At 44.3% G+C, this 15473-nt stretch overlaps 1 protein-coding gene across 1 annotated transcript; it reads left to right on the top strand.

Annotated features, from left to right (window-relative positions):
• The first annotated feature begins 8283 nt into the window (after positions 1-8283).
• Positions 8284-15053, top strand: PSMA4 (proteasome 20S subunit alpha 4). The gene is made up of 9 exons (XM_073544596.1): positions 8284-8441; positions 11056-11107; positions 11208-11250; positions 11477-11639; positions 11730-11807; positions 12125-12213; positions 12804-12934; positions 13179-13302; positions 14760-15053. Exons 2-9 carry the CDS (start codon positions 11105-11107, stop codon positions 14912-14914), a joined length of 786 nt encoding a protein of 261 aa, XP_073400697.1. The 5' UTR covers positions 8284-8441; positions 11056-11104; the 3' UTR covers positions 14915-15053.
• The last annotated feature ends 420 nt before the right edge of the window (positions 15054-15473 follow it).

Here is a 15473-nt window from a genome sequence, read left to right as displayed (position 1 = left end):
GTGGACTCCTGGTGGGCATCTGAGCTGGTCAACATCTCTCCTGACATTAAACACTCCTCCTCATGTGTCCCTGCCACCACATCCTCATCCTCCTGAGCCTCTGCCCCTGCCATCACTAACTCATCAGGGAAGACTCTGCAGATGTTGTGCCAGGCGTCTGGACAGTCCCTGTGAGGGTGGCCCATCTTACCACAGAGGTTGCACCTGACGTCCCGGCAGTCTGCAGCGACATGGCCGATTGCCCCACACAGACTGCACTTCACCACAGTACAGGCGTTAGCCAGATGACCTTTCCCACCACATTTGAAGCACTTTCTGGGTTGCCCGGGATAATAACACCTTCCCTTCTCCCTCCCAATGAAGAAGGAGTTGGGTAAGTGGGCAGTGATGTTATTACATTGCCGCAATTTTACCAAGACCCGCCACCCCATTGTCCAGATACCATCCTCATCTCTGACCTTGGTGAGTCCAGAGACGAGGTCACAGTGTCTCCGGAGCCACACCTCGATGTCCTGTGGAGGAACGGCCTCATTCCAGAAGGTGATATTCACTGTGACAGTGTCTGGCCTGGAGATAGGAACCAACACAAACTTATTCCAGCCCTCAGCATCTCTGAACTTGGGGTAATTGGCCCAGAATCTGTCCAGGTCAGACATGAGCTTGAAGCTGACCTCGTAGCCCTGCCTGTCCTGAAGATTAGACACTGCCAGTATCTCATTTGCCACAAACCCCATCTGGCCGCAGAGCAGCTCTCTCACCACATACCTGCGTTGTGGCAGATCCTCCTTGGCACCTATGTATTTAAACCGCACCACATTAATGCGCTTGAATGTCTGGCCGGTGTACCTGGCGCTGGAAGTGAAGGATGGGGCGCCGCGGCTCCAGGCATTCCTGGGGGGCACCTGCCGGGTCACACTGGGCTGACTGACAGGGAGAGGGCCTGCAGCAGGGGGCGCTGTCACACCTTGTGGACTAGATGGCAAAGGGGGATAATCACACATATCATGCACATTATCATGAGCAGCATCATTATCATCAGACAGTGCAACGTCCATTACAGAATGTGAAACCCCTCCAACCCCCGACCCCATGGGCACAGCATCCCCAGCCACAGTCTGTGCTTCAGCCTCAGCCTCATCAGCACAAACAGTCTCAGAAATACTGTCCTGCTCCTGTGTGGGGCATTCTGGGACCTGTGGTGCCTCTGCTGGAGTCTGCAGTGTGTGCTCCTGTTAACACTCGGCTGTCTCATCAGCACAAACAGTCTCACATATACTGTCCTGCTCCTGTGTGGGGCACTCTGGGACCTGTGGTGCCTCTGCTGCAGTCTGAAGTGTATGCTCCTGTTCACACTGAGCTGCCTGCTGCTGCAGTTGTTTACCCTCCTGGAAGCAGAAGCGGGCAGCCTGTAACACTGGCCGTGTCCGCTGCTGGGGGGTCCCGTCCTGAACATCAGGGGTCCTGGCCTCTACAGCACAGTCCTGCTTATAGGAGGCGAACCGCTCGCGGTTCCTGTAGGTCTCTGCCAGGGGCCCCATGCTCTCCAGCACAGATTCAGTGTCCTGCACAACACTCGCCAGCTGTACACCCAGTGTGTTCAGTCTCAGGTCATAGGCGTCATTACTGGCAGGATTAGCGGTCTTTAGACTATAGATGAAGTCTACCTCCATTTGCAGCGCTTTTTTTTTGCTGCTGTAACTCACCCAGTTTTCGGACAAGTCCCGGTATCTCATCCGCTAGCTGCAGCTCGGGTGCACGCGCCGGCTCCACAGGCTTAGTCTTGACCACGGGTACAGGGGTTTTGAATCCTGTCTTGTGCGGGTCCACCACGGATGGTTTTGTGGCCCCTTGGCTGGATGCAGGCTCCGCAGCAGGTTTATCGCTGCCACCTGACTGTGACCGTGTGCGTCCTGACCGCGCCATACTGCCATGCTGCTGTAGGTTCTCCTGCATTGTCTGCCTTTCCAAAGATGTCCGTCTCTGCCTGGAAGCTGGAGAGGTGATCTGCACAGCTGGGGCCGATCTCACCTGTGCACCTGGCAGGAGCTGCTTACTGACTGGGGAGCTACAAGACTTCACATTCAGCTGGTTTCCATCACTCACAGAGACTTTTCCTTCTTGCTTCTTTGCTGGAACTGGAGAAGGTTTTCCTCCCAAAACTTTACTCACAACTGTTTCTTTCTTCATAGAACTGCTGCAGCTTTGACTCGCTGCATTCACTGGACTCACAGCGGCTTTGGGATTAACATTCCCATTAGTAGAAGCCTGAGAGGCTAGTCCCAGTGTAGGCCGGGAAGCCTGGGCCTTGCCAGGGGAGCTTCCCCGCCCAGGGTGGCCACTCCCTGGGCTTGCTCCAGACATCAGGAGAACCACTGACACACAACCTCACAGCTAGGAGGCAGTATTATAGTAGTTATATTCTTGTACATAGGGGCAGTATTATAGTAGTTATATTCTTGTACATAGGGGCAGTATTATAGTAGTTATATTCTTGTACATAGGGGCAGTATTATAGTAGTTATATTCTTGTACATAGGAGCAGTATTATAGTACTTATATTCTTGTACATAGGGGCAGTATTATAGTAGTTATATTCCTGTACACAGGGGCAGTATTATAGTAGCTATATTCTTGTACATAGGGGGCAGTATTATAGTAGTTATATTCTTGTACATAGGGGCAGTATTATAGTAGTTATATTCTTGTGCATAGGAGCAGTATTATAGTAGTTATATTCTTGTATATAGGGGCAGTATTATAGTAGTTATATTCTTGTACATAGGGGCAGTATTATAGTAGTTATATTCTTGTACAGAGGGACAGTATTATAGTAGTTATATACTTGTACATAGGGGGCAGTATTAAAAGTAGTTATATTCTTGTACATAGGGGGCAGTATTATAGTAGTTATATTCTTGTACATAGGAGCAGTATTATAATAGTTATATTCTTGTACATAGGGGGCAGTATTATAGTAGTTATATCCTTGTACATAGGGGCAGTACTATAGTAGTTATATACTTGTACATAGGGGCAGTATTATAGTAGTTATATTCTTGTACATAGGAGCAGTATTATAGTAGTTATGTTCTTGTACATAGGGACAGTATTATAGTAGTTATATACTTGTACATAGGGGGCAGTATTAAAAGTAGTTATATTCTTGTACATAGGGGGCAATATTAAAAGTAGTTATATTCTTGTACATAGGGGGCAGTATTATAGTAGTTATATTCTTGTACATAGGAGCAGTATTATAGTAGTTATATTCTTGTAAATAGGGGGCAGTATTATAGTAGTTATATCCTTGTACATAGGGGCAGTATTATAGTAGTTATATTCTTGTACATAGGGGCAGTATTATAGTAGTTATATTCCTGTATATGTCGTGCGGTATTATAGTAGTGATATTCTTGTACATAGAGGCAGTATTATAGTAGTTATATTCCTGTATATGTCGTGCGGTATTATAGTAGTGATATTCTTGTACATAGGGGCAGTATTATAGTACTTATATTCTTGTACATAGGGGCAGTATTATAGTAGTTATATTCTTGTGCATAGGAGTATAGGAGCATGGGAGCATAGGAGTATAGGAGCAGTATTATAGTAGTTATGTTCTTGTATATAGGGGCAGTATTATAGTAGTTATATTCTTGTACATAGGGGCAGTATTATAGTAGTTATATTCTTGTACATAGGGACAGTATTATAGTAGTTATATTCTTGTACATAGGGGGCAGTATTAAAAGTAGTTATATTCTTGTACATAGGGGCAGTATTATAGTAGTTATATTCTTGTACATAGGGGCAGAATTATAGTAGTTATATTCTTGTACATAGGGGCAGTATTATAGTACTTATATTCTTGTACATAGGGGCAGTATTATAGTAGTTATATTCTTGTACATAGGTGCAGTATTATAGTAGTTATATTCTTGTACATAGGAGCAGTATTATAGTAGTTACATTCCTGTACATAGGAGCAGTATTATAGTAGTTATATTCTTGTACATAGGGTGCAGTCTTATAGTAGTTATATTCTTGTACATAGGAGCAGTATTATAGTAGTTATATTCTTGTACATAGGGGCAGTATTATAGTAGTTATATTCTTGTACATAGGGGCAGTATTATAGTAGTTATATTCTTGTACATAGGAGCAGTATTATAGTAGTTACATTCTTGTACATAGGAGCAGTATTATAGTAGTTATATTCTTGTACATAGGGGGCAGTCTTATAGTAGTTATATTCTTGTACATAGGAGCAGTATTATAGTAGTTACATTCTTGTACATAGGGGCAGTATTATAGTAGTTATATTCTTGTACATAGGAGCAGTATTATAGTAGTTATATTCTTGTACATAGGGGCAGTATTATAGTAGTTATATTCCTGTACATAGGGGCAGTATTATAGTAGTTATATTCTTGTACATAGGAGCAGTATTATAGTAGTTATATTCTTGTACATAGGGGCAGTATTATAGTAGTTATATTCTTGTACATAGGGACAGTATTATAGTAGTTATATTCTTGTACATAGGGGGCAGTATTAAAAGTAGTTATATTCTTGTACATAGGGGCAGTATTATAGTAGTTATATTCTTGTACATAGGGGCAGTATTATAGTAGTTATATTCTTGTACATAGGGGCAGTATTATAGTAGTTATATTCTTGTACATAGGGGCATTATTATAGTACTTATATTCTTGTACATAGGGGCAGTATTATAGTAGTTATATTCTTGTACATAGGGGCAGTATTATAGTAGTTATATTCTTGTACATAGGAGCAGTATTATAGTAGTTACATTCTTGTACATAGGAGCAGTATTATAGTAGTTATATTCTTGTACATAGGGGGCAGTCTTATAGTAGTTATATTCTTGTACATAGGAGCAGTGTTATAGTAGTTATATTCTTGTACATAGGGGCAGTATTATAGTAGTTATATTCTTGTACATAGGGGCAGTATTATAGTAGTTATATTCTTGTACATAGGGGCAGTATTATAGTAGTTATATTCTTGTACATAGGGGATGTATTATAGTAGTTACATTCTTGTACATAGGAGCAGTATTATAGTAGTTATATTCTTGTACATAGGGGCAGTATTATAGTAGTTATATTCTTGTACATAGGAGCAGTATTATAGTAGTTACATTCTTGTACATAGGAGCAGTATTATAGTAGTTATATTCTTGTACATAGGGGCAGTATTATAGTAGTTATATTCTTGTACATAGGGGCAGTATTATAGTAGTTATATTCTTGTACATAGGGGCAGTATTATAGTAGTTATATTCTTGTACATAGGGGATGTATTATAGTAGTTACATTCTTGTACATAGGAGCAGTATTATAGTAGTTATATTCTTGTACATAGGGGCAGTATTATAGTAGTTATATTCTTGTACATAGGGGGCAGTATTATAGTAGTTATATTCTTGTATATAGGGGCAGTATTATAGTAGTTATATTCTTGTACATAAGGGCAGTATTATAGTAGTTACATTCTTGTACATAGGAGCAGTATTATAGTAGTTATATTCTTGTACATAGGGGCAGTATTATAGTAGTTATATTCTTGTACATAGGGACAGTATTATAGTAGTTATATTCTTGTACATAGGGGGCAGTATTAAAAGTAGTTATATTCTTGTACATAGGGGCAGTATTATAGTAGTTATATTCTTGTACATAGGGGCAGAATTATAGTAGTTATATTCTTGTACATAGGGGCAGTATTATAGTACTTATATTCTTGTACATAGGGGCAGTATTATAGTAGTTATATTCTTGTACATAGGGGCAGTATTATAGTAGTTATATTCTTGTACATAGGAGCAGTATTATAGTAGTTACATTCTTGTACATAGGAGCAGTATTATAGTAGTTATATTCTTGTACATAGGGGGCAGTCTTATAGTAGTTATATTCTTGTACATAGGAGCAGTATTATAGTAGTTATATTCTTGTACATAGGGGCAGTATTATAGTAGTTATATTCTTGTACATAGGGGCAGTATTATAGTAGTTATATTCTTGTACATAGGAGCAGTATTATAGTAGTTACATTCTTGTACATAGGAGCAGTATTATAGTAGTTATATTCTTGTACATAGGGGGCAGTCTTATAGTAGTTATATTCTTGTACATAGGAGCAGTATTATAGTAGTTACATTCTTGTACATAGGGGCAGGGCAGTATTATAGTAGTTATATTCTTGTACATAGGAGCAGTATTATAGTAGTTATATTCTTGTACATAGGGGCAGTATTATAGTAGTTATATTCCTGTACATAGGGGCAGTATTATAGTAGTTATATTCTTGTACATAGGAGCAGTATTATAGTAGTTATATTCTTGTACATAGGGGCAGTATTATAGTACTTATATTCTTGTACATAGGGACAGTATTATAGTAGTTATATTCTTGTACATAGGGGGCAGTATTAAAAGTAGTTATATTCTTGTACATAGGGGAAGTATTATAGTAGTTATATTCTTGTACATAGGGGCAGTATTATAGTAGTTATATTCTTGTACATAGGGGCAGTATTATAGTAGTTATATTCTTGTGCATAGGGGCAGTATTATAGTACTTATATTCTTGTACATAGGGGCAGTATTATAGTAGTTATATTCTTGTACATAGGGGCAGTATTATAGTAGTTATATTCTTGTACATAGGAGCAGTATTATAGTAGTTACATTCTTGTACATAGCAGCAGTATTATAGTAGTTATATTCTTGTACATAGGGGGCAGTCTTATAGTAGTTATATTCTTGTACATAGGAGCAGTGTTATAGTAGTTATATTCTTGTACATAGGGGCAGTATTATAGTAGTTATATTCTTGTACATAGGGGCAGTATTATAGTAGTTATATTCTTGTACATAGGAGCAGTGTTATAGTAGTTATATTCTTGTACATAGGGGCAGTATTATAGTAGTTATATTCTTGTACATAGGAGCAGCATTATAGTAGTTATATTCTTGTACATAGGGGGCAGTATTATAGTAGTTATATTCTTGTATATAGGGGCAGTATTATAGTAGTTATATTCTTGTACATAAGGGCAGTATTATAGTAGTTACATTCTCGTACATAGGAGCAGTATTATAGTAGTTATATTCTTGTACATGGGGCAGTATTATAGTAGTTATATTCTTGTACATAGGGGCAGTATTATAGTAGTTATATTCTTGTACATAGGGGCAGTATTATAGTAGTTACATTCTTGTACATGGGGCAGTATTATAGTAGTTATATTCTTGTACATAGGGAGCAGTATTATAGTAGTTATATTCTTGTACATGGGGCAGTATTATAGTAGTTATATTCTTGTACATAGGGGCAGTATTATAGTAGTTATATTCTTGTACATAGGGGCAGTATTATAGTAGTTATATTCTTGTACATAGGGGCAGTATTATAGTAGTTATATTCCTGTATATGTCGTGCGGTATTATAGTAGTGATATTCTCATCCTATAATTACTGATAATGTGATTTGTGTATTTCTGCTTGTCGTCTTTGTTCCTCTCTCAGGTCTCGTAGACGCAGTCAGAGCCGCGCAGATTGTTAATAAGTACAATGTGATTCACGGTTTATGTCTGGGCCCTGAGAAGATCGCTGCGGCTCTGGACACGTTCCGCGTGGGGGTGTACATACTTTTGGAGCCCGCGCTGCACTTCCTGAAGGAGCTGTAGTCTGGATCTGAGGCGGTGACTGGCGACAGTTCATTCTGCGGTTTTCAGGCTTCGTTAATTATGTAAATTCAGACTCTCGTTCTGTAAATTCTGTGGATTCGCACTTTCCCCGTTCATTAGTTGATGTGAGAAGACGGACAGATTGGAGACATTTTGGTTAAAGGAACAACAAAATCATCAGGAGAAAAAAAGTGAAAAATCTTCTATTAACCCTTTAACTGACAAATCTTAATAAAGTAAATAACACCATCCCTGAGTTGTGTTTTGGTCACACAGGACTGGAAATAAATTCCAGGCACAGAGGCGCTGCTGACCTGCTTGTTGACTGTCTCCAGTATCCGCAGAGTTGTTAATGCAGCGCATGGTGCCATGAAAGTACAATAATGTGAGAAAAGAAATAATGGTTGATCATTAGTCTGAGGGCAGCGGATGGCGGGAGACGCAGCGGCCTCTGGGTGACATCTGCAGTCTCATCAATGATCATGTGTCTCCTCTCATGTCTGTGAGAAGAAGAAGCTGTGAGTGTGAGAAGGGCAGCTCTGCCCACATCCAACATGGCGGACACAAGGCACCGCTCCCTGCCTTGTCAATGACGTCATCGCGTCCTGCAGGTTGTCAGCTCAGCACACTGAGCATGCGCGGGCGGCCATGTTTGTCTGTGTGCAGTGACTGAGCGCTCTCGCCGGTTGTTTCGTTTTCGATCCCGGAGAAGAAAATCTTAGCGGTGAGAACAGAGAGCGCCGGGTCTGCTGTACGGGGGGAGAGGAGCGGGGAGAAGGCGGGGAAGAAAGAGACTGAGGGGAGAGGAACCATGACAGTGCCGAATCCACCACTGTGGGTGCACTGCATGCTGGGAGGACTACTCTCTCCCCATAGACTGCTATCCTCTGTATAGACCGCATCCCCCATAGACCGCTACTACCCTCTATGGACTGCTGTATCCCCCATAAATAGCTACTACCCCCCAAAGATGACTACTACCCTCCATATAGACTGCATCCCCCCATAGATGACTACATCCCCCCATAGATGACTACTACCCTCTACACACGACTGCATCCCCCCATAGATGACTACTACCCTCTATAGATGACTGCATCCCCCCATAGACAGCTACTACCCTCTACACACGACTGCATCCCCCCATAGATGACTACTACCCTCTACACACGACTGCATCCCCCCATAGACAGCTACTACCCTCTACACACGACTGCATCCCCCCATAGATGACTACATCCCCCCATAGATGACTACTACCCTCTATAGATGACTGCATCCCCCCATAGACAGCTACTACCCTCTACACACGACTGCATCCCCCCATAGATGACTACTACCCTCTACACACGACTGCATCCCCCCATAGACGACTACTACCCTCTACACACGACTGCATCCCCCCATAGATGACTACTACCCTCTACACACGACTGCATCCCCCCATAGATGACTACTACCCTCTACACACGACTGCATCCCCCCATAGATGACTGCATCCCCCCATAGATGACTACTACCCTCTACACACGACTGCATCCCCCCATAGATGACTGCATCCCCCCATAGATGACTACTACCCTCTACACACGACTGCATCCCCCCATAGACGACTACTACCCTCTACACACAACTGCATCCCCCCATAGATGACTACATCCCCCCATAGATGACTACTACCCTCTATAGATGACTGCATCCCCCCATAGATGACTACTACCCTCTATAGATGACTGCATCCCCCCATAGACAGCTACTACCCTCTACACACGACTGCATCCCCCCATAGACGACTACTACCCTCTACACACGACTGCATCCCCCCATAGATGACTACATCCCCCCATAGATGACTACTACCCTCTATAGATGACTGCATCCCCCATAGATGACTACTACCCTCTATAGATGACTGCATCCCCCCATAGACAGCTACTACCCTCTACACACGACTGCATCCCCCCATAGACGACTACTACCCTCTACACACGACTGCATCCCCCCATAGATGACTACATCCCCCCATAGATGACTACTACCCTCTATAGATGACTGCATCCCCCCATAGATGACTACTACCCTCTACACACGACTGCATCCCCCCATAGACGACTACTACCCTCTACACACGACTGCATCCCCCCATAGATGACTACATCCCCCCATAGATGACTACTACCCTCTATAGATGACTGCATCCCCCCATAGATGACTACTACCCTCCATATAGACTGCATCCCCCATAGACAGCTACTACCCTCTATGGACTGCTGTATCCCCCATAAATAGCTACTACCCCCCAAAGATGACTACTACCCTCTATATAGACTGCATCCCCCCATAGATGACTGCATCCCCCCATAGATGACTGCATCCCCCCATAGATGACTACTACCCTCCATATAGACTGCATCCCCCATAGACAGCTACTACCCTCTACACACGACTGCATCCCCCCATAGATGACTACATCCCCCCATAGATGACTACATCCCCCCATAGATGACTACTACCCTCTACACATGACTGCATCCCCCCATAGATGACTACATCCCCCCATAGATGACTACTACCCTCTACACATGACTGCATCCCCCCATAGATGACTACTACCCTCTATAGATGACTGCATCCCCCCATAGATGACTACTACCCTCCATATAGACTACATCCCCCCATAGACAGCTACTACCCTCTACACACGACTGCATCCCCCCATAGATGACTACATCCCCCCATAGATGACTACTACCCTCTACACACGACTGCATCCCCCCATAGATGACTACATCCCCCCATAGATGACTACTACCCTCTACACACGACTGCATCCCCCCATAGATGACTACTACCCTCTACACATGACTGCATCCCCCCATAGATGACTACTACCCTCTACACACGACTGCATCCCCCCATAGATGACTACATCCCCCCATAGATGACTACTACCCTCTACACACGACTGCATCCCCCCATAGATGACTACATCCCCCCATAGATGACTACTACCCTCTACACACGACTGCATCCCCCCATAGATGACTACTACCCTCTACACACGACTGCATCCCCCCATAAATGACTACTACCCTCTACACACGACTGCATCCCCCCATAGACGACTACTACCCTCTACACACAACTGCATCCCCCCATAAACTACTACTCTTCATATAGACGACTACTACCCCAAATATCGCTGACTGCATCCCCCTATAGAGTACCCCCCATAGATGGCTACTATCCTCCATATAGACTGCTTCCCCATCCTCTGACTTGGTGCCTTTGCCCCCTGTGCACATGGTGTAATCTGACGTAACGGTTTTCTGTTGCAGTGGTCGGAGTCTCAGCTGAAGGTTGTGACGGTGCAGAGAGATCTCCAAAATGGTGAGACGCTGGGGCCATAGTGTGGGGGAGGGGATGGGCCATATTGTGGGGGTGGGGATGGGCCATAGTGTGGGCCTCATTCTGTCTCTTCTCTCTCCAGTCTCGCAGATATGACTCGAGGACAACCATCTTCTCCCCGGAGGGTAGGTCATTACTCCCATCATTGTGCTGCCTTGGTGCAGTCACTTTCTCCTGACATTTTCTGTGTGTGTGTCCTGCTAGCTGCAAAGAAAGGCACAAATTGTGGGAAATTTATTGAAACGTCTCGAAATGTGTCAGCGGGCGTCCAGACTGACGGCACTTCCTCTGTATGACGGCAGATCCTCGCCACTATCTCTGCTTGCTGTCACTGACTTGTCCTGTTCCCAGGTCGCCTCTATCAGGTGGAATATGCCATGGAAGCCATCGGACACGCCGGCACTTGCCTGGGCATCCTGGCCAATGATGGCGTCCTGCTGGCGGCCGAGAGACGGAACATTCACAAACTGTTGGATGAGGTTTTCTTTTCTGAGAAAATTTACAAACTGAACGAGTAAGTTATGTGGCGGCTCGCTGTCCTAGATGGCGGCTTGCACTCGGGTGGCAGAGACTTTAACGCCGCCCTGTCCTGCTGTTGTTTCAGCGATATGGCGTGCAGCGTGGCCGGGATCACTTCTGACGCCAACGTCCTGACCAACGAGCTGAGACTCATTGCACAGAGGTAAGAGAAGGGGAGAAACCGCCATCCCATGACGAGCAGCGCCGGCCCGTGCTTCGCCTGCCATTACTGCTCTGACACATTGTAACAAAGCAGGGGAGGGATTTGGGTTCGGCTCACAGAGGGTTTTGTAGACTGGATACAATTGCTCCTGTCAGAGGCTTTAGGACAAGATTGATATTTAGATGAGCACAGTTAAAAGGTATCTCCGATTATGGCATAGACCTTGACATTCGTATTTCACTCGGAGATGGGAAGTAATGGCGCTGATGTTTTAATTCTGTGACACGCAGACCAATTTTCCTGTTTTTGCCCCCCAGGTATCTGCTTCAGTACCAGGAGCCCATCCCGTGCGAGCAGCTGGTGACCGCCCTCTGCGACATTAAGCAGGCGTACACACAGTTCGGAGGTGAGCACTTTATTATTTGCTTGCACAGATCAGCGCCACTCTCCGAGGTGAGGAAGAGACCTCAGACCATGGAGACGCCGATGCCCCGTTCACTGTTTGGATGTGTATCTTGGCACGGCGGAGTGCGTCGACCTTTCGTATGGTAGGGGTCCACTTTTGCACTGGCGGCCAAATTAAAAGAAAACCATAATCTGTTCGCTCCCTAGCACTTGCAGGTTGGAGCCCCATTCAGAGTTCCCCTTTAAAGGGGTTGTTCAGCCACAAATTTGCTGAAATCAGTTTCTAGGACCGTGTAGCTACGCAATTGCTGCAGTGATCACGGGGCTGAATGACACCTAATCTGTCTGATGGTACAGAGAGTAAGAGGAACCTAGAGGCGCTAAAAATGGCGGGCGGGGGATCAATATGCTGTTTTCACAGTTTTTTAATGGCTGGACATCCCCTTTAAGAGGAAAACAATACTTGAATTTTTGAAGCAATTTCGGCTTGTCGGCTCAAACATTTTTCCAGCGGTTTTGTGAATCCATGGTCTCTGCTCGAACTCTGCGCCGTCTCTGAACAGATTGTGATATGTTTTCTGTGTTTGGCAGGTAAGCGGCCGTTCGGCGTCTCCCTCCTGTACATTGGCTGGGACAAACACTACGGCTTCCAGCTGTACCAGAGCGATCCAAGCGGGAACTACGGCGGCTGGAAGGCCACTTGTATCGGCAACAACAGCGCGGTAAGCATCTCTTCTCCCTCCATCATCGCCGCCGTCTGTGCCAATCCGTCACCAGTTGAAAGGTTGCTGTCAGTGAATGACTGTGACCAGAGGCTGGAAATCTGCCCTAGCCATATTTGACACTAAGACAACTCCCTTAAACCTGGATGGGGAAGATTCCGTTTCCTGACAGCAACATATTATACAGCGGCTGCACTTTACATTGTGCAGTGCTGATCGTAACGTATCGCTGATCTGCCCGCAGGCCGCAGTCTCCATGCTGAAGCAAGACTACAAGGAGGGAGACATGACGCTTAAGTCGGCACTGGCGTTAGCTGTTAAAGTTCTTAATAAAACTATGGATGTCAGTAAATTGTCCGCTGAGAAAGGTGAGCTGGGGACACGGCGGAGTCGGGGGGTGAGTTGGTTAGGGAGGGCACGGCGGTGTGTCACTTACTGGGCTGCTTAGTGCGGTTTTGCTTGAATCTCTTGTTTTATCTGTTGTGGATGTAGCAGGACTTGGAATGCTGAGCTCTGTATAACTCCACCCACAACACTGATTGGCAGCTTTCTGCCAATCAGTGGTGAGGGGCGGGGTTACAGAGCAGCTGGCACAGCATTCTAGTCCTGCAGTAGTAATCTCCTGCTATTAAAGCATTGATTGTATTGAAACCACAGCAAGCTGCGGCGCAGGTGATACATTATTGGAATTGTGGACTCTGCCCCTTCATTATGCTTCTCTCAGATTATATAGTGATAATCTTTAACTGTGACTATCTGAGACTTGTTTTATTTGGAAGAGCTTCTAATTTTTCTTCAACTGTACTTTTTTTTTTTTTTTTTCTTAACGCATATATAGAAAGGTATTTTTGCTATTTTTATTTTTGGACGTTGCGTTTCACATTAAACTGAAACTTAGATTTTTTTTTTTCAGTTGAGTGGGATTCCTGATTTGTGTGGGATTACTTTTTGTGTAAGGGACTTTTTACTTTTTTCTGAAGTTTTGTTTAGTGATTTCTTGTATAAAATTATATATCCATCTCTCAAGATCTCTGGAGAACTTTTTTTTAAGGAAGACTGCACCTTCTAGTTACCCATCAACCATGCGGAGATCATGTGATCAGGTTCATTACTGATAGTTTTATTCTGTAAAGAAAAGACAGAAGCTGTGCTATTGAACCCCGTCACACACAGCGATCTCGCTAGCGAGATTGCTGATTTTGTGACGCGCCAGCGAGATCACTGTGTGTGACGGGTATCAGCGACCAGCCCCCCCCGCCGGGTATCGCTGATCGTGCTCGATCGGTCTGGGCCATTTTTTGATCGCTGGTCTCCCGCTGGCCAGCATGCATCGCTGCGTGTGGCAGCGAGAGATCAGCGAGCTCCCAGCACTCTAAGCAGGCGCTGGGAGCTGGTCTCTAAAGTAAATATCGGGTTACTAAGCGGCGCGCGTCACTTAGTTACCCGATGTGTACCTTAGAAGCCTGCTAGCACGCAGGTTTCTAAGGTACACATCGGGTAACTAAGTGACACGCGCCACTTAGTAACCCGATATTTGCCTTAGAGACAAGCGTCCTCGCTGGTGCTGATCGCTGGTGAAGCTGCCTGTTTGACAGCTCACCAGCGATCATGTAGCAATGCACCAGCGATCCTGACAAGGTCGTATTGTTCTTTGGATCGCTGGTGCATCTTTATGTGTGACGGGGCCTTTAGCTGGGATTGAGACCTTGCTCTGCCAGATTGCAGCAGCTTTAATCCCGCACTGTAAATGTATAACAACATGGGTTTAAAGCCTATGACCAACCTCTGTAAAATCCCTTTAAATCTTTTATCTATCCTGTTTCAGTTGAGATTGCCACATTAACACGAGAGAACGGAAAGACGAAAATCCGGGTTCTGAAACAGAAGGAGGTGGAGGAGCTGATCAAACTTCATGAGGCGGAAGAAGCGAAGATAGAGCGAGAAAAGAAGGAGAAAGAACAGAAGGAGAAGGACAAGTGATGGCGGAGACGCCCGGGCGGGGGATTGTTGGCAATATTTAAATCTCGTGTGGATTCTGCGGTTCTTCATACAAATCCTTATATCACAGATTTCCTTTTTTTCTTCTTGAAATTAAATTTACACTGATTTTTTTCTTAAATGCTTCCCTGCAAAATCATTCATTATGTTCACTGCGGATTTGTGAGGCTGAGTCTCAACCCAGGGTTCACAGACGTACAAAGAAACTATACAATTTCATAATGTGTCGTGTTTCTTTTGCCCACCATCTTCAAGATCTCTGCTGTCTGTCCGCTACCAGAAACCATCCAGAAGTCTAAAAAAAAGACTTGTACAGATCTAATCTTAATGGGATTGTGACAATGGCGTCCAGCACAGACAAAGCTCAGAAACTTCCAGACTGATACAATGTATCTGGACGGGGAGACATTTGTGCTGCTGATACGTTTGGATACACAGAGAGTGAACTGTCAGCTGTGATACGTTTTGGGTCTGTACAGATTTTTTTGCCTCCTGATCCAAAGAATAAACTTACTCTCCACTCACAGACAGCAGAGATCTT

This window comes from Dendrobates tinctorius, unplaced genomic scaffold (genome assembly GCF_039654945.1).
Source record: "Dendrobates tinctorius isolate UK_male_01 unplaced genomic scaffold, ASM3965494v1 ptg000138l, whole genome shotgun sequence".
Classification (NCBI taxonomy): Eukaryota; Metazoa; Chordata; class Amphibia; order Anura; family Dendrobatidae; genus Dendrobates; species Dendrobates tinctorius.
Note: the sequence above shows the minus strand (reverse complement) of the source record. Positions and strands in the feature narration are given on the sequence as shown.